Raw genomic sequence first — 25169 nt, forward strand, 5'->3', positions numbered from 1 at the left:
AACCATGCCTCCAGTCCTGAGCCCTGGGGTCTTAGTTGTGACATTATACAGATGTGGGAGGTAGTTTAAAACACCACGTATAATACCTGGTATGTAACGTAGCAGTTAATGATAATAAAAATTGCATCAACCTTAACAAATTTTTTTTTTTTTTGAGACGGAGTGTCATTCTGTCACCTAGGCTGGAGTGCAGTGGCGCAATCTCAGCTCACTGCAAGCTCCACCTCCTGGGTTCATGCCATTCTCCTGCCTCAGCCTCCTGAGTAGTTGGGACTACAGGCGCCCACCACCACGCCCGGCTAATTTTTTGTATTTTTAGTAGAGATGGGGTTTCACCGTGTTAGCCAGGATGGTCTCAATCTCCTAACCTCATGATCCGCCCGCCTCAGCCTCCCAAAGTGCTGGGATTACAGGCGTGAGCCACCGCGCCCAGCCTCAACCTTAACAAATTCTTTCTCTTCTCTTAACTCTCTTTAAAATGTCTTCTGGTATATTTGGGAACCTGGAGTGCATGCGCGCTCTCTCTTTCTCTCTCCCTCTCTCTGTCTCTCTCTCTCTCTATATATATATATATATTTTTTTTTTTTTAGACGGAGTCTTGCTCTGTCTCCTAGGCTAGAGTGCAGTAGTGTGATCTCAGCTCACTGCAAGCTCCATCTCCTGGGTTCAGGGATTCTCCTGCCTTAGCCTCCCAAGCGGCTGGGACTACAGACGCACGCCACCACACCTGGCTAATTTTTAATTTTTAGTAGAGACAGGGTTTCACCATGTTGGCCAAGCTAGTCTCAAACCCCTGACCTCAGGTGATCCGCCCACCTCGGCCTCCCAAAGTGGTGGGATTATAGGCGTGAGCCACCACGCCCAGCTATTTTTGTATATATTTAATATACTAGTTAGTGTGAAGAAGCAGCCACCTCCTAATTAGGAATATAAAAAATCTGGGCTGGTCATGGTGGTTAACACCTGTAATCCAGCACTTAAGAAGGCTGAGGAGGAGCATCACTTGACGCCAGGTGTTCAAGACCAGCCTTGGCAACATAGCAAGACCCCATCTCTACCAAAATAACAATAATAATAATAATAATTGTAAAATCTGTGTAAGGGAGTAAAGGCTGTCGTGAACTATGATCGTGGCCCTGCACTCAACCAGATGACAAAGCGAGGCCCTGTCTCAAAAAAATAAAAAAAAATCTGTGTAAGGATCTTGAAGTTCATTATTCCCTCAAAGCACAAGCAGTATTTATTCCCAGTCCTGAAGTTAGTGTCAGGTTCTGTAGTTGGGTGGCTGTTCTGTCAGGAATGTGACATCACCTCCCCTCCCAAAGTCTTATTTCCTGATTATAAAGTAAGGCCAGGAGTAGCATCTCCGTTCAAGGGACACTATAGTCCCTGAGATAATGCAGGCGGGGTACCTGGCACAGTGCCCGGCACATAATCAATGCTTCATACAGTCATTGGTCCCTCCCTCTCCTCGGAGATTGGCTGTAGGACCTCCGTAGATACCAAAATTCAGCTGGGCGCGGTGGCTCACGCCTGTAATCTCAGCACTTCGGGAGGCCAAGACGGGCGGATCATGAGGTCAGGAGATCGAGACCATCCTTGCTAACATGGTGAAACCCTGTTTCTACTGAAAATAAAAAAATTTGCCCAGCGTGGTGGCAGGCACCTGTAGTCCCAGCTACTCGGGAGGCTGAGGCAGGAGAATGGCATGAACCTAGGAGGGGGAGCTTACAGTGACCTGAGATCGCACCACTGCACTCCAGCCTGGGAGACAGAGCGAGACTCTGTCTCAAAAACAAACAAAAAAAATGATACCAAAATCCATGGATATTCAAGTCCCTTAGGTTGGCCGCCAGTATCTGCTGAACCACGGATGGAGAAGGCCAACCGTGCCTGTTAGAGGCTGTTTTGTTACCATCAGTCATAATTAACCTAACCCAGTCTTTTGGCCTTAACTTGCCAGAAACTCTTGAGTCATCCTGTCCTTCTGTTTTTCCACACATCTTTGTATGGAAAAATTCGTACTTGAAGTTTCTCAAGGGGCTTGCCTAGAGGAGAAGGTCATGGCTCTGAAGGTCCCACCATTTTGTTCCTCTGATGAGTCAAAAAAGGACTTTGCTAATATTTTGATTCCAGGGGAATGTTTCTAGAATGTCCAGTGAGTGAGTCAAAATCTTATTTTTATGTAAGCCTTGAAGGTCTTTTGTCCTTCAGTGTAGACTTTCATTACATACTGTTTCCTCATATGGGGTATCTCTGCGAGTCCAGCTGTGTCATCAATAGCCGTGGTGTCCTAGTTCGTGTTTTTGGTGTTTTGTTTTGATTTCCTCTGCTTCTCTACTCTTAATTATTGTGAAGTTGATTATTTCTTAGGCTTAGTTTGATTTGTGTTACTTTACATTTGACATGACTTTTCTCAAAAGTCATTCTTACACTTCAAAGACTAAGTTCGCACTTTTAAAAAATTGTCTTTGCATTTTTGTTCTTAAAAAATGACTTGCAAGGACTAAAAAATAACTTTAGGAAATAAAATGCTTACTTGGGTTGGATACAAGCCTAAGCTTCATTTTTAATGAAAAAGTCTTCAGTTGTGTGGGGCCAGGTTTTTGTTCAGTGTTTAAACAGTGAATGCTAAAGTTCATGGCATGCCCCTTTGAACAGTCAAAGCAGGTCACCCAGTTAAGCCTCTGGTAGGCACCTTCTAAGGCAGTGTGTGGTCCCTGGCCAGCAATAGCATGCAGGAACTTGTCAAGATGCAGATTCCGAGGCCCAGCCCTGGACCCACTGAATGCAGCCCAGTGACCTGTGGTTTAATAGGGGAGCCTCAGTGATTTGGAAGCATGTTGCAGTTTGAGAACCACTGCTCTAGGCACGTCTCTTACCAGAAACGTGGCTTCCTCATTACCGTTCTAATGTAATCGGTACTCCCAAAAGTTCTAACCCTAACCCAACCTTTGCTCACTCTTTTCCACCAGCAAAGGAATTCCCAACTTAACCAGGCCTGGTTCCTGACTTTCCCAGAGCATGTCTGTACCTGAGACATGCCTGCCCCTGCCTCTGCAGCCTCCTGTGGCCTCCTCCCCCTCCTCCTCCTCTTCATCTCTTCCTCCCCTCCTCCATCTTTTCCTCCTTCTGCTCTTCCATCTCTGTCTCCTCCTCATCTCTTCCTCCTCATCCTCCTCCTCTTCATCTCTTCCTCCTCCTCCTCTTTATCTCTTCCTCCTCCTCCTCTTCCATCTCTTCCTCCTCCTCCATCTCTTCCTCCTTCTCCATCTCTTCCTCCTCCTCCTTATCTCTTCCTCCTCCTCCATCTCTTCTCTTCCCTGTCCTCCTCCTCTTCTTCCTGTTTCTCCTCCTCCTTTGCCCCCTTTCTCCTCCTCATCCCCCTCCTCTGGTTTCTCCTCTTCCTTCTCATCTTCCTCCTCCTCTTCTTCCACCTCTTCCTCCTCCCCCTGTTCCTCCTCCAGTTGCAGCTGCTTCTGATCCAGTTTCTAGGAAACCAGGACATCAGAAACCTCTCAGGCTGCCAGTTGGCTTTGTGAGAAGGAGCCCTGCACTCAGAGGGCCTCTTTCTTCCATGCTGTGATTGTGAAGTGCAGGCTGTGGAGAAGCCAGAAATTGCCGTTACAGTGATTCCTAGTCTTGGATTGGGGAAGCCTTGGGGTGAGAAGAGTCTCCAGTTATCACCAAGAGCTGGATTCAAAACAGGGTCATTTAAATTCACCTCGTTTTCAAAATTATTACAAATGTACCCTGGTTTGAAAAAGTTGGTACCAGCCAGGCTCATGGCTCACACCTGTAATCCCAGCACTTATGGGGGGCAGAGGCAGGCAGATCACCTGAGGTCAGGAGTTAGAGACCAGCCTAGCCAACATGGAGAAACTCTGTCTCTACTAAAAATACAAAAATTAGCTGGGTGTGGTGGTGAGTTCCTGTAATCCCAGCTACTTGGGAGGCTGAGGCAGGAGAATTGCTTGAACCTGGGAGGCGGAGGCTGCAGTGAGTGGAGATTGAGCCACTGCATTCCAGCCTGGGCGACAGAGCGAGACTCCATCTCAAAAAAAAAAAGAGGCCGGGCGCAGTGGCTCATGCCTGTAATCCCAGCAGTTTTGGGAGGCTGAGGCAGGTGGATCACCTGAGGTCAGGAGTTCGAGACCAGGTTGGCCAACATGGTGAAACCCCATCTCTACTAAAAATACAAAAATTAGCTGGGCATAGTAGCATGTGCCTATAATCCCAGCTACTTGGGAGGTTGAGGCAGGAGAATCGCTTGAACCTGGGAGGTGGAGGTTGCAATGAGCCAAGATGGCACCACTTTACTCCAGCCTGGGCAATACAGTAAGACTCAGTCTCAAAAAAAAAAAAAAAAAGAAAGAATGAAAAAAAATACTTGGTACCATGTGCAAAAAATATATATGTGTATTTTTTACTTATAGAGCAAATTAGGAAATCACATTTTTTTATTTTATTTTCTCAACTAAGTTGTTTCAGAATTCCTATTACATAGGTAGCCCCTCTAATGCTTTGAATATATTGATCTAGAGCAAAAGACAAAGCTCAATTTATAAGGCAAGATATTAGAGCAGTTCTGCAAAGGAGGTAATCTCTGTGTGTGTGCATGTGTGTGCACACATGAATGTGAATGTTTACTATGAGAAGATATCCGCAGCATATTGTTATGTGACAAACAAAAGCATAGAATAGTATATAGTGGGATTCTGCTTCTGTTTAATAAAAGGAAAAAAGAAAAATAAATGTTCGACATGGTGTCCGTGCCTACCTAGAAAATGCCTGGAAACACACACACGAAATAGTTCTTACTGTCTCCCTGGGAAGTAAGTTGAAGAGGGGAGGATGATGAGGAAGGTTCATATTTGTACATCATACAATTTTGTAGGTACTGCTGATATTTTTACGATAAGTATGGATTATTTATATAATGAAGACAAAGAATCTGCATTGAGTCAATAAGAAGGAAGAGTGTAGGGAGATGATGGGTCATGATATAAGGAAACTGATATGGACTAAAGCCTTATTGGTCCCATATAAGTTTTATTTGTTTATAGATCCTTAGTCATGAGTGTTAGATGTGAAAAACAAGAAGTACAACAAGGCAATAACAATGGAGAGTGAGCTCGTATAAAAAGTTCTATGTATTTCTCCCTAAATGGCTTGAATATTCGTCTAATCTTTTGGGAATTTGGAATAGAATTGTAAAGATGCTTGAGGTTAGAGCTAAATCACTATTCATTGTATCTTAGCTGCTCCGCAAATGAAAGGCGCTTGACATTTGCGCCTTTTAGTGGCTAGAACCCAGAACGGAGACCCAGAGCTCCTTGCGCTGGTTCCTGGCAGCTACTTTTGGCTGAGTGAACACGAGCCTCTGGAGGCTGTGCCCCAGTATGTCCATCCGCAGGGGGAAATGACGGCCGTGTCTTACTGCCTGATGTAGCCATAATTGTTTGGAAACAATTTGAGATCCGTACCAGAAAGACAATTTAATAGAAAGTATTTTTGTCAAAAATGTTGTTGTGTAGAAGCCAGTCTTGAGTTTTTAGGAGAAAAACCGTTTGCCTTGGGTGTGCATTGATTCAGGCGCTGTCCTGTGCTGAATCTTTGTATTGAATTGTTTTTTATCCACGAAACTGGATTTTATATACTTAGTACAATTTGGAGCTGTGTAACACAGGTAACTGTCAGTTTACTTTTTTCACATGCAGGCCTTAAAAGTAAATCCTTGTGCTCATCTGATTCTCTGCTAAATCACCAAACTGCTGGAATACTTCAGTAAGATCCTGTCCCCATTCTGCTCCCCCTCTCACCTACTGTGAACAGCTTCCCCTGTTTTCCCAGATTCCTTCTCTCTTCTTCCTCCTCCGTGACGTGTTACTCTGTCTCCCCACCACTTCCCCTGGGTGATGCGTTTCTCTCCTGCTTCCCCTGCCAGTTTCTCATGACTGGGAGGTGATTTCAGAGTTTTCTGGCTATATCCCAGGCCACATCAGTGGTAGAGGCAGGTGTGACGGCAAAGGTGCAAAGGGCAGGTGATATTATCTTAAGTCTAAGCACAGGGTGAGAAGTCTTGCCCCCGACCTCAGGTTCACCCTGTTGGTGTTGGTCCTGACGCCATCTGGGACCCCATGTGACCTTGCTGGGAGCCTGGCGTGGTCCTAGAAGGAACCCATCAAGTAGCCCTTCTTGACTTCTCTTTCGGGCCCTGCTCAGCATGAATGGTAAAAATAGGGCCTGATAGCAAAAGTGTTCACTCATTTTTAAAATGTGTATCCCAGATTGTTTCTCTCTCCCTGTGGTCTCTAGGGTTTGCCTCTCTTAGATCAGTTTGGCGCAGTAGCACTAAGCCGAAAGTAGCACAATTAGTAATTGTATCATCAGCAAAACCACAGAAGAAGCAGGGAAACCTCTTCAGGAACCATGCTTTGAAGCCATGCGTGGGATCGGTGTTGGCGTCAGTTGTTAGTTTGAGGTTGGTAAAGAGCGGGTACCATTCGAGTTGGCAAGAACCAGCTTTGGTGCAATCCTTTGCTGCGTGTATAAACCCCTACATACACAGCAGACGCTGGGTGGACAGCAGACGCTGGGAAGCCTTGGCCCCAGACACAGCCCAGTGCAACCAACCAAGGGGTCGCACAAGCGGCTCTCAGCTTTGGGTGCAGGGGCAGAGCCTGAGTTGGATGGGGCCTGCTGGTGTCAGTACAGCCGCATGGCAGAGCTGAGTCAGCCTTCTGATGTAGTCAGGGGGATGGGAGCTGAGCAGTTAAGTGCCTGTCCTCCCCCAGTGACCTTAGCTATCACTGTGCTAGGTGATTCTGGATTTTTGTTTTTAATACTTATGTACATTAATTCTGACTATATATAGTATTAACTACCTATTCTATTCATACTATCTCTTACAATTATAAAAAAGAATTTTTTTTTTCTTCTGAGATAGAATCTCGTTCTGTCGCCCAGGCTGGAGTGCAGTGGTGTGATCTTGGCTCACTGCAGCTCCACCTCCCGGGTTCATGCCATTCTCCTGCCTCAGCCTCCGGAGTAGCTGGGACTACAGGTGCCCACCACCACGCCCGGCTAATTTTTTTGTATTTTTAGTAGAGACGGGGTTTCACCGTGTTAGCCAGGATGGTCTCGATCTCCTGACCTTGTGATCTGCCCGCCTTGGCCTCCCAAAGTGCTAGGATTACAGGCATGAGCCACCGCACCCAGCCCAAATGTATGTTAATTTTTTTTATAGTATGTTAATTTTTTTTTTTTTTTTGAGGCAGGATCTCACTCTGTGCCCAGGCTGGAGTTCAATGGCACTATCATAGCTCACTGCAGCCTCAAATTCCTGGGCTCAAGAAATCTTCCCACCTCAGCCTCCCAAGTAGTTGGGACTACAGGCGTGCACCACTACTCCCAGCTAATCTTTTTGTTTTTATTTTGTAGAGACAGGGTCTCACTGTGTTGTTCAGGATGGTCTTGAACTCCTGGCTTCAAGTGATCCTCTCACCTCAGCTTCCCAAAGTGCTGGGATTACAGGCATGAGGCACCCTGCCCAGCCTAATAGTACCTCAGCTGAGTAACTTTGTGCTGCTTTGTATGTATAAAATGGTTAACAATAAAACAAAGACTGCAAATTTATTTAAGAGCAAAGTGTTAAATAGTTAACCCCTTTGAATTAAATTTTTTAACAATTTACAAAAGTGACATTCTTATATATATTTTTATTTCTTTTTCTTTTTTATATTTTGTTTTTTACTTTTTTTAGTAAATTCTCCCAGATCCTTATCTTATTGTATATATTTTTTAAGTTACCACTATAAAGGTATGTGTAATAAAAAGTGAAATTCCCACTCCAGTCTCCCATCTCTCCATAAAGAAATTGGAAACCACTGTATCTTCCCAGAACTTTTTCTGTAAATTCACAGATATGACAGGAATGTGGAAAGGTGGATGTTTTATTTTTCAAACATAAATTGCATCATGCCATGTGTATATCATACAACTAGCCTGCATTACTCATTGGATCTTGGGCCTCTTTCCTTATCAGTACATATAGACCTGCATAATTCATAAGACTGTCTACAGTAATTACTTCACATTTTCATAATGATGCATATATTAGTTGTTCTACAAATTATTACTATTACAAATAATGCTGTGGTGAGTATTCTTGCATATCTACCTGTGAGTTTATGTATGAGCATAAGTGTTCAAGTTGTGCACATATGAATGTGTGTGAATGTGCCTATTGTCACCATTGACAGCAGATGAACAAAATTCAGGGTGATGAGGGCTGGAGACATGACAGTGCTATGAAAAGATGACGTTCTCAAACCATGTGCACTTCCACCCTTGGATTGGCTAATGTTATTATTGCTTAGTGTGCATTATGGGATTTGAGTGAAAAGTTTTTCTGCACTGTAATTCCGTAAGTTGATGCTTCAAAGAAGAGTTAAATTTGAAGGTCAGTGTCCTTTTAAAAAACTCTTATTCCTTGGGCCAGGTGGCACATGCCTGTAATCCCAGCTCTTTGGGAGGCCAAAGCAGGAACATCCCATGAGGCTAGGAGTTTGACAGCAGCCTGGGCAACATCGCAAGACCTTGTCTCTTAAAAAAATAAAAATAAAAACAAAAATAAATAAACAACAACAAAAATCCTTTTATTTCTCAATTGATTTCAAAGAAGTTCTGTGTATGTGGTTAGGGCACATGTCCGTTTAAAGTAGGGCTACTGGCTGCTGAGGAACTAGGCGAGGCCTCAGTTGTGGAGCCAGGCAGTGTCCAGATGGCAGCTTCCTGCCGCAGGTGGGCTGGGCTGAGGTGGGCATCAGGATGGAAGACAGCTGACTCCTTTCTTTTTTTTTCTTTATTTCTTTTTTTTTTTTTGAGATGGAGTTTTACTCTTGTTGCCCAGACTAGAGTGCAATGGCGCGATCTCAGCTCACTGCAACCTCCGCCTCCCAGGCTCAAGCGATTCTCCTGCCTCAGCCTCCTGAGTAGCTGTGATTACAGGCGCCTGTCACCGCGCCTGGCTAAGTTTTTTTGTATTTTTAGTAGAGATAGGGTTTCAACATGTTGGCCAGGCTGGTCTCAAACTCCTGACCTCAAGTGATCCTCCCACCTCGGCCTCCCAAAGTGCTGGGATTACAGGTGGGAGCCATCGTGCCCGACCTCAGCTGACTCCCTTCTCAGCCACATTTGTTGTGCAGCCATTTAGATATTGAAATAATATGTAAATGGATTTCATCCCAACTTAAATATGCTGTTTGTGCCCAGTTGTTAAAATTTTATTTATTTATTTTTATTTTATTTATTTATTTTTTTTGAGATGGAGTCTCGCTCTGTTGCCCAGGCTAGAGTGCAGTGGTGCAATCTCGGCTCACTGCAACATCCCCCTCCCAGGTTCGAACGAATCTCCCGCCTCAGCCTCCCGAGTGGCTGGGATTACAGGCATGCGCCACCACGCCCAGCTAATTTTTGAATTTTTGGTAGAGATGGGGTTTTACTGTATTGGCCAGGCTGATCTCGAACTCCTGACCTCAGGTGATCCTCCCACCTTGGCCTCCCAAAGTGCTGGGATTACAGGTGTGAGCCGCCATGCCTGGCCCCCAGTTGGTAAAACTTTAATAATTAGCTTACTAACTAGTTTAAGCACATATTCACCAGATATAAGATGTCTTGAACATACAGCTTTCTACTCCAAAAAGTATAGCATGTTTTTTTTGGTTGAGAGTTTTATTCACTACAAAATCCAGGTGATTCGTTCTTGATTTGGGGAGTGGGAAGTCCACTGCCCTGAGGCCTGACCTTGTAGAAGTTTCCAGTAATGACACTGCTTCTCATTTTCCTTCCCAGTGCTCGGCCTGGTTCTCCCCATGTGGGCCATAGCCCTCATTTCCTTTGGTGTCGCCCTCCTGTTCTCTTTTTTTGTGTGGCTCTTCGTGTGTCCGTGGATGCGGAGGAAAATAACAGGTATGGGCCTTTTAATTCTTCTGATTTACAGAAATGCTCCCGATTCCCAAAACCTCACATGTAACATGCCATGATCCTTACTAATGGAGGAAATGGAAGTGTGGGTGACTCCAGAACATACCCCATCCTCTGTCTCTGCGTTCCTGAGTGCTTTCTGGCTCATACATTTTCTTGATAAGTTGTAACCCAGGTGGGCAGCAAGGTCCCAGTTGCCATCAGTAACTGGAAGTTAACCGTGCAGTGCAGTTCTGCCAGCCTGTGGAAAAACATTAGCCTTCATAGAAATGCAAATTAACTCCACAAGGAGATTTTGTTTCCCACTCACGAGAATGGCTAAGAGTACAAAGTTCCTGCAATTCCATATGTGGGTGAAGAAGTGAAATAATTGGAACTCTCCCAGGTTTATGCTGAAATTTAAAATGGTGCAGCCACTTTGGAAGTTAGGTTTGCAGTTTCTTTATAAAGTTAACCTTACACTTACCATGTGAGCCAGTAATTTCACACCTAGCTATTTATCCAAAGAAATGAAAACGTGTTCGTAAAAAGACTTGTATACAAATCTTTTTGTCATAATAGCCCAAAGTGGAAACAACCCATGTGTTGGTCAGCAGGCAAATGGGTAACCAAATTGAGTAAATTCATGCGATGGACGACCACGCAGCAATAGAGAGAATGAACTGCTGGGGACCTGACGGCTGAAGGCATCCTACAGCCGTGATACTGAGCAGAAGCCCATGATCCGGAAGAGCACCTATTCTGCATGCTGGCATTTTTCATAACATTTTCATAAATTTTCATTTAAAAGTTTTATGGATCTTTCCATTAAATTTAAGAATATGGAAAATTCATCTATAGCAACAGAAAGCACTGATCGCCTGGGATGGGTGGGGGTTGGAGAAGGCAGATCAGGAACTTATCAGGGACATGAAATGTCTTTGTTTTCATCAGGGAAGGGGTTTAGAGTGTGCCCACTTGCGGCAGGTCATAACCTGGATGCTTAAAATGTATGCATTTTTGGCTGGGCATGGTGGCTTACACCTGTAATCCCAGCACTTTGGGAGGCCGAGGCATGTGGATCACCTGAGGTCAGGAGTTCGTTGGTCAGGAGACCAGCCTAACCAACAAGGTAAATGAAACCTTGTCTCTACTAAAAATACAAAAATTAGCTGGGCCCTGGTGGCAGGTGCCTGTAGTCCCAGCTACTCGGGAGGCTGAGACAGGAGAATTGCTTGAACCCAGGAGGCGGAGGTTGCAGTGAGCCAAGATCGTGCCACTGCACTCCAGCCTGGGCGACGGAGCAAGACTCCGTCTCAAAAAAAAAAAGTATACATTTTATTTTATATATATATATATATATATAAAACCTATAATAATAATTGTATTATTATAGTACTGTAATAATTATACTGTGGTATAATACAATTATACTATACAATAACTGTATAGTATAATATACAATATAGTACTCTACTGTATAGTACTATAATAATTGTATTATTATAGTTATAGTAATTATAACATATATAATAAAACGAAGCAATAAAAATAAAACACATGTTATTAAAAGGAAAACAGTTTTTAAAAAGAAGAAGAATATGGCTTAGGAAGTCAGCCAGGGCTGTTTTCCTATTCCCAGTTCCCCATATTTGAATTTCAAGCCTTGAAGCCACATGCTTTTTACAGAACTCTCAAAAAACAGGTATTTACATTTGGTCTCAGCATGTACCATAGGGTCACATTTCGGTATGGATATATCTGCATTTGGAAATTCACTTTTTGAAAAAGACCAAAATACATGAGACAAAGCATGCTCCTGAATTGGAAGACAGTATAGTAGAGATGCCAGTTCTTAGATTCATCTCTAGACTTTAGACAATTTAAATAGAAATCCCAGCAGGATATTTTGTAGATTTAGACAAGCCACTTTTAAAGTTCATGTAGAAAGTCAAAGAAACTAGATGAGCTGGAACAATTTTGGAAAAGAAAAAAGTTGGAGGATTCATATTAACCTGACTTCACGACTTGTTATGAAGCCGCAAGGCAGTGTGGAAGAGAGAGACACGTAGATTAATGGAACAAGAATAGAGTCTAGAAATAGACCCACACTAATGTGGCAAATGGATTTTAAACAAAGGTACAGAAACAGTTCAGTGGAGAAAGGACAGTCTTTCAACAAATGGTTTTGGAACACTTGACATCCATATGCCAAAACAAGAACATTAACCTAAACCTTATTTTAAAAATTAACTTAAAATGCATCATAGATCTAAATATAAAATTTAAAAAACAATAAAACTTTTAGAAAAAAAAAATATAAGGGAAAACTTTTGTGACCTTGGGTCGAGAAAGAGTTTTTAGATATGACACCAAAAACATGTTCTATAAAAGAACAAGTTGGGCCAGGCATGGTGGCTCACGCCTGTCATCCCAGAACTTTAGGAGGCCGAGGCAGGCAGATCACCTGAGGTCGGGAGTTCGAGACCAGCCTGGCCAACATGGAGAGACCCTGTTTCTATTAAAAATATAAAATTAGCCAAGTGTGGTGGCTCATGCCTGTAATCCCAGCTACTTGGGAGGCTGAGGCAGGAGAATTGCTTGAACCTGGGAGGCAGAGGTTGCATTGAGCCGAGATCGTGCCATTGTACTCCACCTTGGGCAACAAGAGCAAAACTCCATCTCAAAAAAAAAAAAGGACAACTTGATAAATTGTACTTCATCAAAATTTCAAACTATCGCTCTGTGAGAAGCACCGGGAACAGAATGGGAAAAAATGTTTGCAAATCCCATAACTACAAAGGACTTGTACTCAAAAAATAAAAACACATTTTAGAAAACAAATAACTCAATTAAAAAATGAGCAAAATAGGCCAGGCGCAGTGGCACACGACTATAATCCCAGCAGTTTGGGAGGCCGAGGTGGGTGGATCACAAGGTCAGGAGATTGAGACCATCTTGGCCAACATGGTGAAACCCCATCTCTACTAAAAATACAAAAATTAGCTGGGCGTGGTGGCACATGCTTGTAATCCCAGCTACTCAGGAGGCTGAGGCAGGAGAATCGCTTGAACCATGGAGTCAGAGGTTGCAGTGATCCGAGATCGTGCCACAGCACTCCAGTCTGGTAACAGAGTAAGACTCTGTCTCAAAACAAACAAACAAACAAACAAAAAGAACAAAATAGGCCGGGCACGGTGGCTCATGCCTGTAATCCTAGCACTTTGGGTGGCCGAGGTGGGCGGATCACGAGGTCAGGATTTCGAGACAAGCTTGGCCAACATGGTGAAACCCCATCTCTACTAAATATACAAAATTAGTCAGGTATGGTGGTGGGCGCCTCTAATCCCAGCTACTCAGGAGACTGAGGCAGGGGAATCACTTGAACCCGGGAGGCGGAAGTTGCAGTGAGCGGAGATCACGCTAGTGCACTCCAGCGCACTCTAGCCTGGGCAAAAAGAGTGAAACTCTATCTCAAAAAAAAAAAAAAAAAAGAGCAAAATATTTGAATAGACACTTCACCAAAGAAGATAGATGGGGCCAGACATGGTGGCTCACGCCTGTAATCCCAACACTTTGGGAGGCTGAGGCAAGCAGTTCACAAGGTCAAGAAATCGAGACCATCCTGGCCAACATGGTGAAACCCCGTCTCTGCTAAAAATACAAAAATTAGCTGGGCGTGGTGGCACGCACCTGTAGTCCCAGCTACTCGGGAGGCTGAGGCAGGAGAATCGCTTGAACGCATGAGGCGGAGGTTGCAGTGAGCTGAGATAGAGCCACTGCACTCCAGCCTGGGTGACAGAGTGAGATTCCGTCTCAAAAATAAATAAATAAATAAATAATGAAAAATACTGACAGTACTAAATTTTGTCGGTATTTACAAGAATGAAGAGCAACTGGAACCTCGTACATTGCTGATGGGAATGTCAAATGGTACAGGGAAACTGTTTGGCAGCTTCTTATATGGCTAACACTTGCCATAAATATACTCTTAACCACTCCTAGATATTTCCCTAGAAAAATGAAAACTTAAATTCACACAGAAATCTGCACATGAATGTTTATAGCACCTTTATATGCAATCTCCAAAAACCCACATTATCCACAGAATAAATAAACTGTGGTGCCTTTGTACATTTGAATACTACTCAGCAATTAAAAGGAACAAATTATTGATCCATGTAACAACGTGGATGGATTTCAAAGGCATTATGCTGAGTAGAAAAAGCCAGTCTCAAAAATCGCATATTTTATTATTTTATTTATGTGACTTTCTGAAAAAGGCAATTTTTCAGAAATTGAAATTTCTGATTCTGAGGTTAGTTTAAGAAAACAGAAGGCCAGTCTGGGTGGCTATAGATTTACAGAACATTAGTGCTGGAGGGAACTGTGGTATTTGGATCTAACCCTTTTTTGGTGGTTGTTTTTGGATATGATAACTCGGGCCCTAAATTTCCATCTTTTCCTCAATTGCTGAATTTTCTGGCTAGAGTTTTTCCAGGTAATTAATTGAACTTTTGACTTTCTTTTCTTTTCTTTCTTTTTTTTTTTTTTTTTTTTTTTGAGACAGAGTCTCACTCTGTCACCCAGGCTGGAGCGCAGTGGCGCAGTCTTGGCTCACTGCTAATTCTGCCTCATGGGTTTAAGAGATTCTCCTGCCTCAGCCTCCCAAGTAGCTGGAATTACAGGCGCCTGCCACCACATCCGGCTAATTTTTATATTTTTAGTAGAGACGGGGTTTCACCATATTATCCAGGCTGGTCTCAAACTCCTGACCTGGTGATCCACCTGCTTCGGCCTCCCAAAGTGCTGGGATTACAGGTGTGAGCCACCACACCTGGCCTCAACTTCATTTTCTCTATCTAGCTATAACTTTTTTTTTTGTTTCCAAAATCAGTGCTAAAGCATAAAGATATAGATTCACTTTTTAATATTCATGTTTCAATAATAAGAACTCTCTTCCAGAATGTTCAGTATGACTTTGTTTTCTTTAGGCAAATTACAAAAAGAAGGTGCTTTATCACGAGTATCTGACGAAAGCCTCAGTAAGGTTCAGGAAGCAGAGTCCCCAGTATTTAAAGAGCTACCAGGTGCCAAGGCTAATGATGACAGCACCATCCCGCTCACGGGAGCAGCAGGGGAGACGTCGGGGACCTCGGAAGGCACTTCTGCGGGCAGCCACCCTCGGGCTGCATACGGTAAGATGTGCCTGGAGAGCTTGGGTTCCGTGGCAGCACAGAGAAGTTCCCTGGGGAGGACCAGCTGGGCCTGGGTGTGGGCAATCTGGTTTTAATGCACAAAAGGATCCCCCAGTTTTATAATTTGAGAAAACCCAGAAGCTAGGAGGCCTCAGGAAACCATTCCGTAGTCAGCAGAGCAGGCTCACTCTTGTCCTGTGATTTCTTCCAAGAGCTGTTTATAGTCTCACCGGAGGCACTGGGGCCACGCACTGTATGTCTGTGCTGCACCCACTCAGCTACATATGCAGATCTCCATGCCCCAGGAGTTACTGAATTGCTGAACGTTGGTTAACCCAGCTTACTATGGAAGATGCAAAGAGAAAGCTAAATTTGTAACTAAGGAGGTGGTCCCACCATTGAATCACAGAAACCTTAGAAAATGTCCAGACTGACCAGGTGCACTGGCTCACGCCTATAATCCCAGCACTTCGGGAGGCCAAGGTGGATGGATCACCTGAGGTCAGGAATTCAAGACCAGCCTGACCAACATGGTGAAACCCCATCTCTACTAAAAATACAAAAATTAGCTGGGTATGGTGGTGGGTGCCTGTAATCCCTGCTACTCGGGAGGCTGAGGCAGGAGAATCACTTGAACCTGGGAGGCAGAGATTGCAGTGAGCCGAGATTGCGCCATTGCACTCCAGCCTGGGCAACAGAGTGAGATTCCATCTCAAAAAAGAAAAGAAAAGAAAAGAAAAAATCCAGACCATTCTGTGTCCTTTAGACTCTCAATGTTTGTGGGCAGTGCCAGGGGAGCACGGCATCACCGAAGCCTGCCCCAGTGACTGCCACCTCTGCAAGGTGGGTTCTGGCACCTGCCTGCCACAGGTGCAGTCTCAGATGTGGCCCAGAGAAAGCAAATTCATTTTGCCTGACTCATCTCAGATACTGCCTTTGACATTCATGACTGACCTTTTAAGATGCACCTAAAAAATTAGCCTGGATGATGGTGCACACCTGTAGTCCCAGATGCTTGGGAGGCTCAGGCGGGAGAATGACTTGAGCCCAGGAGTTGGAGTGAGCTATGATTGCACCACTGCACTCCAGCCTGGGTGACAGAGCTGAGACCCTGTCTCTAAAAACAAAATCAAAACAGAGGCACCTGGAATATCTACCTCACACGAAGTGGGTTTTGTCTCATGTATGAAGTTTCTCTAAGATGAGTTTCTTAAAAAGATTCTCCTTGTGTTGGTTTCTAGAAACAGAAAAAATGTGCCAAGTGCCATAGTAATTTCTGGAAGACACTTTTTAGCAGAACTTAAGATGTTTTGAAAATACCACATTATTAGTTTTACCCTTTTGTTGTATGTTTCCATGTTTTTTTTTGTTTTTTGTTTTTTGTTTTTGTTTTTTTTAGTGGTAACCATATTACATGTCCTTTATGGCCAACCTAGAAAAGAAAGTATATGTTAATAAGTCATCCCCAGCCTTCTGGAGATAAGTGCCATGAAATAGTAGGGAGTGTTTCCTTCGCTTATATTCGAAAGGCTGGGGCTGGGCACGTTGGCTCACGCTTGTAATCCGAGCACTTTAGGAGACCAAGGTGGGCGGATCATGAGGTTAGGAGCTTGAGACCATCCTGGCCAACATGGTGAAACCCCGTCTCTACTAAAAATACAAAAAAGTTAGCTGGGCATGGTGTCGCGCTTGTAGTCCCAGCTACTCAGGAGGCTGAGGGAGAATCGCTTGAACCCGGGAGGCGAAGGTTGCAGTGAGCCGAGATTGCGCCATTGTACTCCACCCTGAGGACAGAGCAAGGCTCCGTCTCAAAAAAAAAAGAAAAAAAAAAAAAGACTGGAAAATGAGACCTTCTCTAACCCTTTTCAGGAAGAGCACTGTCCATGACCCATGGCTCTGTGAAATCGCCCATCTCCAACGGCACCTTCGGCTTCGACGGCCACACCAGGAGCGACGGTCATGTGTACCACACCGTGCACAAAGACTCGGGGCTCTACAAAGATCTGCTGCACAAAATCCATATCGACAGGGGCCCCGAGGAGAAGCCGGCCCAGGAAAGCAACTACCGGCTGCTGCGCCGAAACAACAGTTACACCTGCTACACCGCAGCCATTTGTGGGCTGCCAGTGCACGCCACCTTTCGAGCTGCGGACTCATCGGCCCCAGAGGACAGTGAGAAGCTGGTGGGCGACACCGTGTCCTACTCCAAGAAGAGGCTGCGCTACGACAGCTACTCGAGCTACTGTAACGCGGTGGCAGAGGCGGAGATCGAGGCGGAGGAGGGCGGCGTGGAGATGAAGCTGGCGTCGGAGCTGGCCGACCCTGACCAGCCGCGAGAGGACCCTGCAGAGGAGGAGAAGGAGGAGAAGGACGCACCCGAGGTTCACCTCCTGTTCCATTTCCTGCAGGTCCTCACCGCCTGTTTCGGGTCCTTTGCTCACGGCGGCAATGACGTGAGGTGGGTGCTTTCATTCATTCATTCAACAAGGGTCCTTGAGGCTCCGCCAGGGGCCAGCGCTGTGCGGGTGCCGGGATCCAGCAGTGAACGGCACCGATGGAAGCCCCTGCCAGGGATAGGGGTGCGCAGGCGGTGGACAGACCCATAAGTCAGCATTGAGTGCGGGACAGCGAACAGTGTTAACAGGAAAGTAAGGTAGATAGACACAGGGCAGGAGCCGCCAGGATGGCAGTGCGACCTGGGCTTCCAGGGAAGGGCTGGCCGGTGACGGAGGTGCAGGGGCGGCCACGTGGCGTCAGCAGGACGGCAGGTGCAGTCTTGAGGCGGGCACACACCTGTGTTCTCCAGGACAAGCTAGGAGGTCGCCGGTCTGCAGGTCATGGATGCAGAGCACGTGGCCGATGGACACAGGAAGGAAGGCCTCGCCTCGAGAGGGGAGCCGTGGAGCTGTGAGCAGGGGCCACACAGGGCACATTTGACAGGGGCCACACAGGGCACGTTTGACAGGGGCACTGGCTTTGGACGACGGCCTGGATGCGGATGTGAGAGAAGAAGGAAAGAGGCAGCTGCCAAGATCGGAGCCGTGGCCTTGGCAAAGACAAGAGTGGAGCTGCTGTCTGTTAGGGATGACGGAGGCCCTGGATGCAGCCAGGGCGCGATGCTGCTGTTCAGGTTGAGCAGGCAGCGGCCGTGTACGCCGGAGTTCAGGACAGGCCGGGCTGGGTGCAGAGCAGGTAACGTGGGTGGAGGAGCACTGGGGCAGTGAGGCAGGCAGGCAGGAGGCAGAGCGCACAGACCGAGGAAACAGCCAGAAGGTATGCTGAACCAGGATGCTAGGAGAACTTCCTAGGAGGTGATTTAATTTTTTTTTTTAAGACGGGGTCTCGCTCTGTTCCCCAGGCTGGAGTGCAGTGGCGCAATCTCAGCTCACTGCAACCTCCTTCTCCCAAGTTCAAGTGATTCTCTTGTCTCAGCCTTCCCAAGCCGCTGGGATTACAGGCTCCCCAACCTGGCCCGGCTAATTTTTCTATTTCTAGTAGAGACGGGGTTTCCCATGTTGGCCAGGCTGGTCTCAAACTCCTGACCTCAGGTGATCCGCCCACCTCAGCCTCCCAAAGTGCTGGAATTACAGGTGTGAGCCACCACGCCCGGCCATCCTTCAGTGACATCTTCAACCCCAGTGAGAAGGCTCCGTCCCACTCGTGGGCCCTAGTTCTCCCCACTGCACGATGCAGCCGCTGGAGCTGCTGCCCGAGCCTGCAGGTCACTCCACATGGTAATGTCACAGGCATCCTGCAAATGAGTGTGTAGGGATGGGCAGATATGACCCTCCAACCTTGACCCCACCCACCCCACCTGCCCCACCCCACACCCAGGCCTGGTGTGTAGGAAGCAGGGCGGCCTCCTGGGGCCCGAGAGCCCCAAGTTTGGGTCTCTGCTGTCGTCTTACAGCTGTGTAACCCCTAGACAAGGCATGTGCTTTTCCGAAGTCTCCGTTTCCCAATCTGTAAAATGGGGGAAAACGAGTCCCAACCTCCCAGGCTTCCCTTGTGTAATATGCTCAAGATGGTGCTCCCCACTCGCTCGGTTTCTGTCCGTTTCTGCTCTTGCCATCACGGTCATGGTGAGTCCACTGATGTTTCAGGGGACTGTGCCGTTGTCATCTTCTGTCACAGTCAGTGACTCCCCATGGGCTACGCACACTGCCTCCCCACGTGCAGCTGTAACTCTGCTCTTCGTAAAAGAAGTCTCGCTGCAGATGAACCTGGGCATCTTATGTTCTGCTCAGCATCACATGGGCATTTCTGTGGTATTTTATTTGGTATTTTCTTGGAGACAGCATGCTCTGTCCTATGTTAGTAACTTTTTGTCTGCCCCCACACCGTCCCGCTTCCTCCTCCTCATCAAGCATTCTTTCCAGAAGGCCTGGTACTGGCAGAGCGCTAGGAACTGGGTCCTCGTCCATTAGAAGTTTAAACGCCAGTTAGGGAGATGAGAAAAACATATCCATGGAAAAGTAACAACACATTCTCTAACATTCGCACACTCAGATGCACACACACACATGCACACACACTCACATGCCCACTCACGCACACTCACACGTGGACTCACGCACATTCACACACACACACACCGTGTTTCATTTCAAAGGAAGCATCTAGGCAGTGGCTGCTCAGGGTGACTGTAGAATTGCGAACAGTTGCTTGCAGCGTGGGGACTATTCTGGGGCTTTGGAGCAGGGAGGGCGTCTGGTGAAAGCACCATTCTAGAAGTCATCTGAGTGAGAAGAGGCGTCCATGCATTCAGCACGAGGTTGAGCCCCGAGGCCTCAGCACTGAGCTGCCATGGCCTGTCCCACCCTGTCTCTAACATCCCTCTGAGCCAGGGGCGGGTGTCTCTCAGAGATGGGATCTGATGCTCAGGGCCACACAGCAAAACCAAAGCCAAATTGGAATCCAGTTTCAGTGACTCAGTGATATCCAGTCTACACAGCTGGCTGGGGGAGGAGACAAGAGCTTGCAGTGAGCTGGGACCATGCCACTGCACTCCAGCCTGGGCGACAGAGTGAGACTGTCTCAAAAAAAAAAAAAAATAATCCATTTAATAGGCCGGGTGTGGTGGCTCACACCTATAATCTCAACACTTCGGGAGGCCGAGGCAGGTGGATCACCTGAGGTCGGGCGTTCAAGACCAGCCTGGACAACATGGTGAAACCCCACCTCTACTAAAAATACAAAAATTAGCTGGGCCTGTTTCTGGGCACTTGTGGTCCCAGCTACTCAGGAAGCTGAGGCACAAGAATCACTTGAACCCAGGAGGCGGAGGTTGCAGTGAGCCGAAATTGCACCACTGCACTCCAGCCTGGTGAGATTGTGCCACTGCACTCCAGCCTGGGCAACAGAGGGAGACTCTCTCAAAAATAATAATAATAAATTACACACCTATTAGGATGGCTACCACTTAAAAAAAAAAAGTAACAAGTGTTGTCAAGGATGTAGAGAAATTGTAACCCTGTGCACCGTTAGTGGGGGTGTAAAATGGTGTAACCACTATGGAAAACAGGATGGAGGCTTCTCAAAAAATTAAACAGACCTCCCCTATGACCCAGCATTCCTGCTTCCGGGTATACATACAGAAGAATTGAAAGCAGAGTCTCAAAGGGATATTTGTACCACATGTTCAAAGCACTGCCGTTTGCAATAGGCAAGAGGGGAGAACAACCCAGATGTCCACTGCCAGGTGAATGGAAACAAATTATGTCCATGCATACACTGGAATATTATTTAGCCTTTAAAAAGAAGGAAGTCCTGTCACCTGCTGTAACATGGATGAACCTGGAGGACATTAGGCTAAGTGAAATAAACCATCACAGAAAGATAAATACTACTCACGCCTGTAATCCCAGCACTTCGGGAGGCTGAGGCGGGCGGATCATGAGGTCAGGAGATCAAGACCATCCTGACTAACACAGTGAAACCCCATCTGTACTAAAAATAGAAAAAATTAGCCAGGCGTGGTGGCATGTGCCTGTAGTCCCAGCTACTCAGGAGGCTGAGGCAGGAGAATTGCTTGAACCCGGGAGGAGGATATTGCAGTGAGCTGAGATCATGTCACTGCACTCCAGCCTGGGCAACCAAGCAAGACTCCATCTCAAAAAAAAAGATAAATACTCTATGATTCCACTTCTATGAGCTGTCTACAGCAGTCAAATTCCTAGAACTAGAAAGTAGGATGGTGGTTGCCATTAGCTGCGGGGAGGGGCAGTGGGAATTTGTTTAAAGAGTACAGAGTTTCACATTTGCAAGATGAACAAGTTCTGGAGATCTGTTTCACAACAATGTAAATATACTTAACACTGCTGAACTATAAATAAGAATGATTACGATGGTAAATTTTATGTTATGCTTTTTACCAAAATTAAAAAAAATCATTTGGACCATGAATAGATTATATAGGTGAACCTCAAATACACCAAGTTGAGCTATGCTCAAGACAAAAGTCACCATGTACAGGAACACCTGGGAGACACTGTGGGTTCCATTCCAGACCACTACAATAAAACAAGTTTCACAATACCCATGAAGTTTTTGGTGTCCCAGTACATAGAAAAGTATGTTTCTGTAATAGTATACCATAGTCTATTAAATGTGTCTTAAAAACAATGTACATACCTTAATTTGAAAATACTTTATTGCTAAAAAATAATGCTAGCAACCCTGTGAACATTCAGCAAATCATTATTTTGCTGATGGAGGGTCTGGGCCTTGATGTTGATGTCTGCTGACTCATCAGGGTGGTGGTGATTAAAGGTTGGGGTGGCTGTGGCCATTTCTTAAATTAAGACAACAATGAAATTTGCCGCATCAATTAACTTCCTTTCACAAAACATTTCTTTGCAGCATGTAATGCAGTTTGATAACATTTTACCCACCATAGAATTTCTTTCAAAATTGGAGTCAGTCCCCTCACACCCAGCCTCTGCTCTGATAACTGAGTTTGTGGAATATTCTAAATCCTTTGTTGTCATCTCAACAATGTTCACAACATCTTCACCAGGAGTAGATTTCATCTCAAGAAACTTTCTTTGCTCATCCATAAGAAGCACCTCCTCATCTGTTCAAGTTCTTTCATGAGATTGCAGTAGTTCAGTCACATTGCCAGGCTCCACTTCTAGTTCTCTTGCTGTTTCCACCACATCTGCAGTGGCTTCCTTCATTTAAGTTTTGAATCCCTCAAAGTCATCCGTGAGAGTTGGAATCAGCTTCTTCCAAACTCCTGTTAATGTTGGTATTTGCACTTCCTCCCATGAATCACGAATGTTCTAATGGCATCTAGAATGGGGGATCCTTTCCAGAAGTTTTCAATGGACTCCCTAGACCCATCAGAGGAATCACTATCTATGGCAGCTCTAGCCCTACAAAGTGTATTTCTTAAGTAATAAGACTTGAAAGTCAAATTGCTCTTTGATCCATGGGCTGCAGAACAGATGCTGTGTTTGCAGACAGGAAAACAACATTCATCTCCTTGCATATCTCCATCAGAGCTCTCTGGTGACCAAGTGCATTGTCAATGAGCAGTAATATTTTGAAATATTAATATTTTTTTCTGAGCAGTAGGTCTCAACAGCAGGCTTAAAATATTCAGTAAACCATGCTGTAAACAGATGTGCTTTGTTGTTCCATTTCTAGAGCACAGGCAGAGTAGATTTAGCATCATTCCTAAGAGCAATAGGAGTTTTGGAATGGTAAGTGAACATTGGCTTCAACTAAAGTTACCAGCTGCATTAGCCTCTGAGAAGAGAGTCAGCCTGTCCTTTGAAGCTTTGAAGCCAGGCATTGCCTTCTCTCTGGCTATGGAAGTCCTACCTGGCATCTTCTACCAGTAGAAGACTGTTCTTCTACATTGAAAATCTATTGTTAGTGTAGCCACCTTCATCAGTGATCTTAGCTGGATCTTCTGGAGAACTCGCTGCAGCTTCTCCATCAGCACTTGCTGCGTCACCTTGCACTTTTATGCTATGAGGATGCCTTCTTTCCTTAAACCTCCAGAACCAACCTCTGCTAGTTTCCAGCTTTTCTTTAGCTTCCTGACTTCTCTCAGCCTTCACAGAATTGAAGAGAACTAGGGCCTTGCTCTGGATTAGGCTTTGACTTAAAGGAATGTTGTGGCTGGTTTGATCTTCTATCCAGACCATTCAAACTGTCTCCATATCAGCACTAAGGCTGTTTTGCTTTCTTATTATTCATGTGTTCATTGAAGTAGCACTTTAAATTTCCTTCAAGAAGCTTTCCCTTTGCATTCAGAGCTTGGCTAACTGTTTGGCCCAAGAGGCCTAGTTTTTGGCCTGTCTCCGATTTTGACATGCCTTCCTCACTAAGCTTAATCATTTCCAGTTTTTGATTTAAACTGAGAGACATGCAACTCTTCCTTTCAGTTGAACACTTAGAGAGCACTGTAGGGTAATTTATTGGCTTAATTTCAATATAGCAATATCTCAGGAAATAGGCTGGAGGAGAGGGAGAGAGACAAGGCAGTGGCCGGTCAGTGGAGCAGGGAGAACACACACAGCATTTATCAGTGAAGCTCACCGTCTCATATGGGAACAGTTCATGGCACCCCAAAACAATTATAATAGTAACATAAAAGATCACTGATCACAGATCACCATAACAGATATGATAATAATGAAAAATTCGGGAATACTGTGAGAATTACCAAAATGTGACACAGAGACATGACGTGAGCACATACTGCTGGAAAATCGCTCCAGCGGACTTGCTTGGTGTGGGGGTGCCACAAACCTCAAATTCATAAAAAACATCCTATCTGAAGGCCAGGTACAGTGGCTCATGCCTGTAATCCCAACACTTTGGGAGGCCAAGGTGGGCAGATCACAAGGTCAGGGGTTCGAGACCAGCCTGGCCAACATGGTGAAACCCCATCTCTACTAAAAATACAAAAATTAGCTGGGCGTGGTGGCCCGCGGCTGTAGTCTCAATTACTCAGGAGGCTGAGGCAGGAGAATCGCTTGAACCGGAGAGGTGGAGGTTGCAGTGAGCCGAGATCACACCACTGCACTCAAGCCTGGGCAACAGAGCAAGACTCCGTCTCAAAAAAAAAAGAAAGAAAAACATCATATCTGTGGAGTGTGATAAAGTGAAGCACAATAAAACAAAGTCACCTGTATCACGTACAGTGCCGCTTGCATATATAGTTAATCTTTTCTCTTTATTTTTCCCAGTAATGCCATCGGTCCCCTGGTAGCCTTGTGGCTGATTTACAAACAAGGCGGGGTAATGCAAGAAGCAGCTACACCCGTCTGGCTGCTGTTTTATGGAGGAGTTGGAATCTGCACAGGCCTCTGGGTCTGGGGGAGAAGAGTGATCCAGACCATGGGAAAGGACCTCACTCCCATCACGCCGTCCAGGTAAGCCTGGGCTGGTGGACGAGCAGGGAAGGTCTTGTCATCCGAGGCCTGGGTAGAGCTTCCCGGCTGTGTCTGAACGGCCTGCTCAGCACCGGCAGTTGGCAGGGGGTCACAGGGAGGAGGAGACAGTGGGCAAGAATGGCCCCACCTAGCATGCCACCTATCCTTGCCCTCCCTTACTGTGCCCGGCCCCCAGCCATAGGATCCCTGAGATGAGGAGTGGGAAGGGCAGACAAGCAGGAGTAGTGGAGCAGAGCAGGCAGGGAAGAGAGGAGAAGCTCACCCTCAGCCAGCACGGGGGCCAAAGGCAGGTGGGCAGGGAGGGCACAGACTTAAACAGGCCCCTGGGCTGGCCTTTCCTGAAAGTTCTCTGGCCACCCCAGCTCTCAGCAACCACCCTGCTGGGGTTACTTTCCTCTTGCTCTGCCAGACAGGGAGGCGCCCCCTGCCATTGTGGGTGAGCTCTGGAGGCTTTAAATGTGGTCTCTCAACCGCATAGCCTTCAGCTGCATCAGGGGTTAAAGGAACTTCCAGAACTTTCAGAATATGACCAAAATTTGGAGCCACCTGTGGTAGGAAATCTCTGTCTTTTTAAAACATGTGGGAAGTTTCCTTT

General features: G+C 45.9%; 1 protein-coding gene across 8 annotated transcripts in view; it reads left to right on the top strand.

The window, feature by feature from the left end:
• SLC20A2 (solute carrier family 20 member 2) overlaps positions 1-25169 on the top strand; it is a 125955-nt gene that overhangs the window by 87814 nt on the left and 12972 nt on the right. For all 8 annotated transcript variants that reach the window (XM_063709298.1, XM_063709302.1, XM_063709301.1 and 5 more), the window contains 4 exons: positions 9856-9972; positions 14961-15164; positions 17034-17622; positions 24368-24553. In XM_063709298.1, coding sequence (XP_063565368.1) covers positions 9856-9972; positions 14961-15164; positions 17034-17622; positions 24368-24553 — 1096 coding nt within the window. The remainder of the gene's footprint in view (positions 1-9855; positions 9973-14960; positions 15165-17033; positions 17623-24367; positions 24554-25169) is intronic.

The sequence above is a fragment of the Gorilla gorilla genome, chromosome 7 (genome assembly GCF_029281585.2).
Source record: "Gorilla gorilla gorilla isolate KB3781 chromosome 7, NHGRI_mGorGor1-v2.1_pri, whole genome shotgun sequence".
Lineage (NCBI taxonomy): Eukaryota > Metazoa > Chordata > Mammalia > Primates > Hominidae > Gorilla > Gorilla gorilla.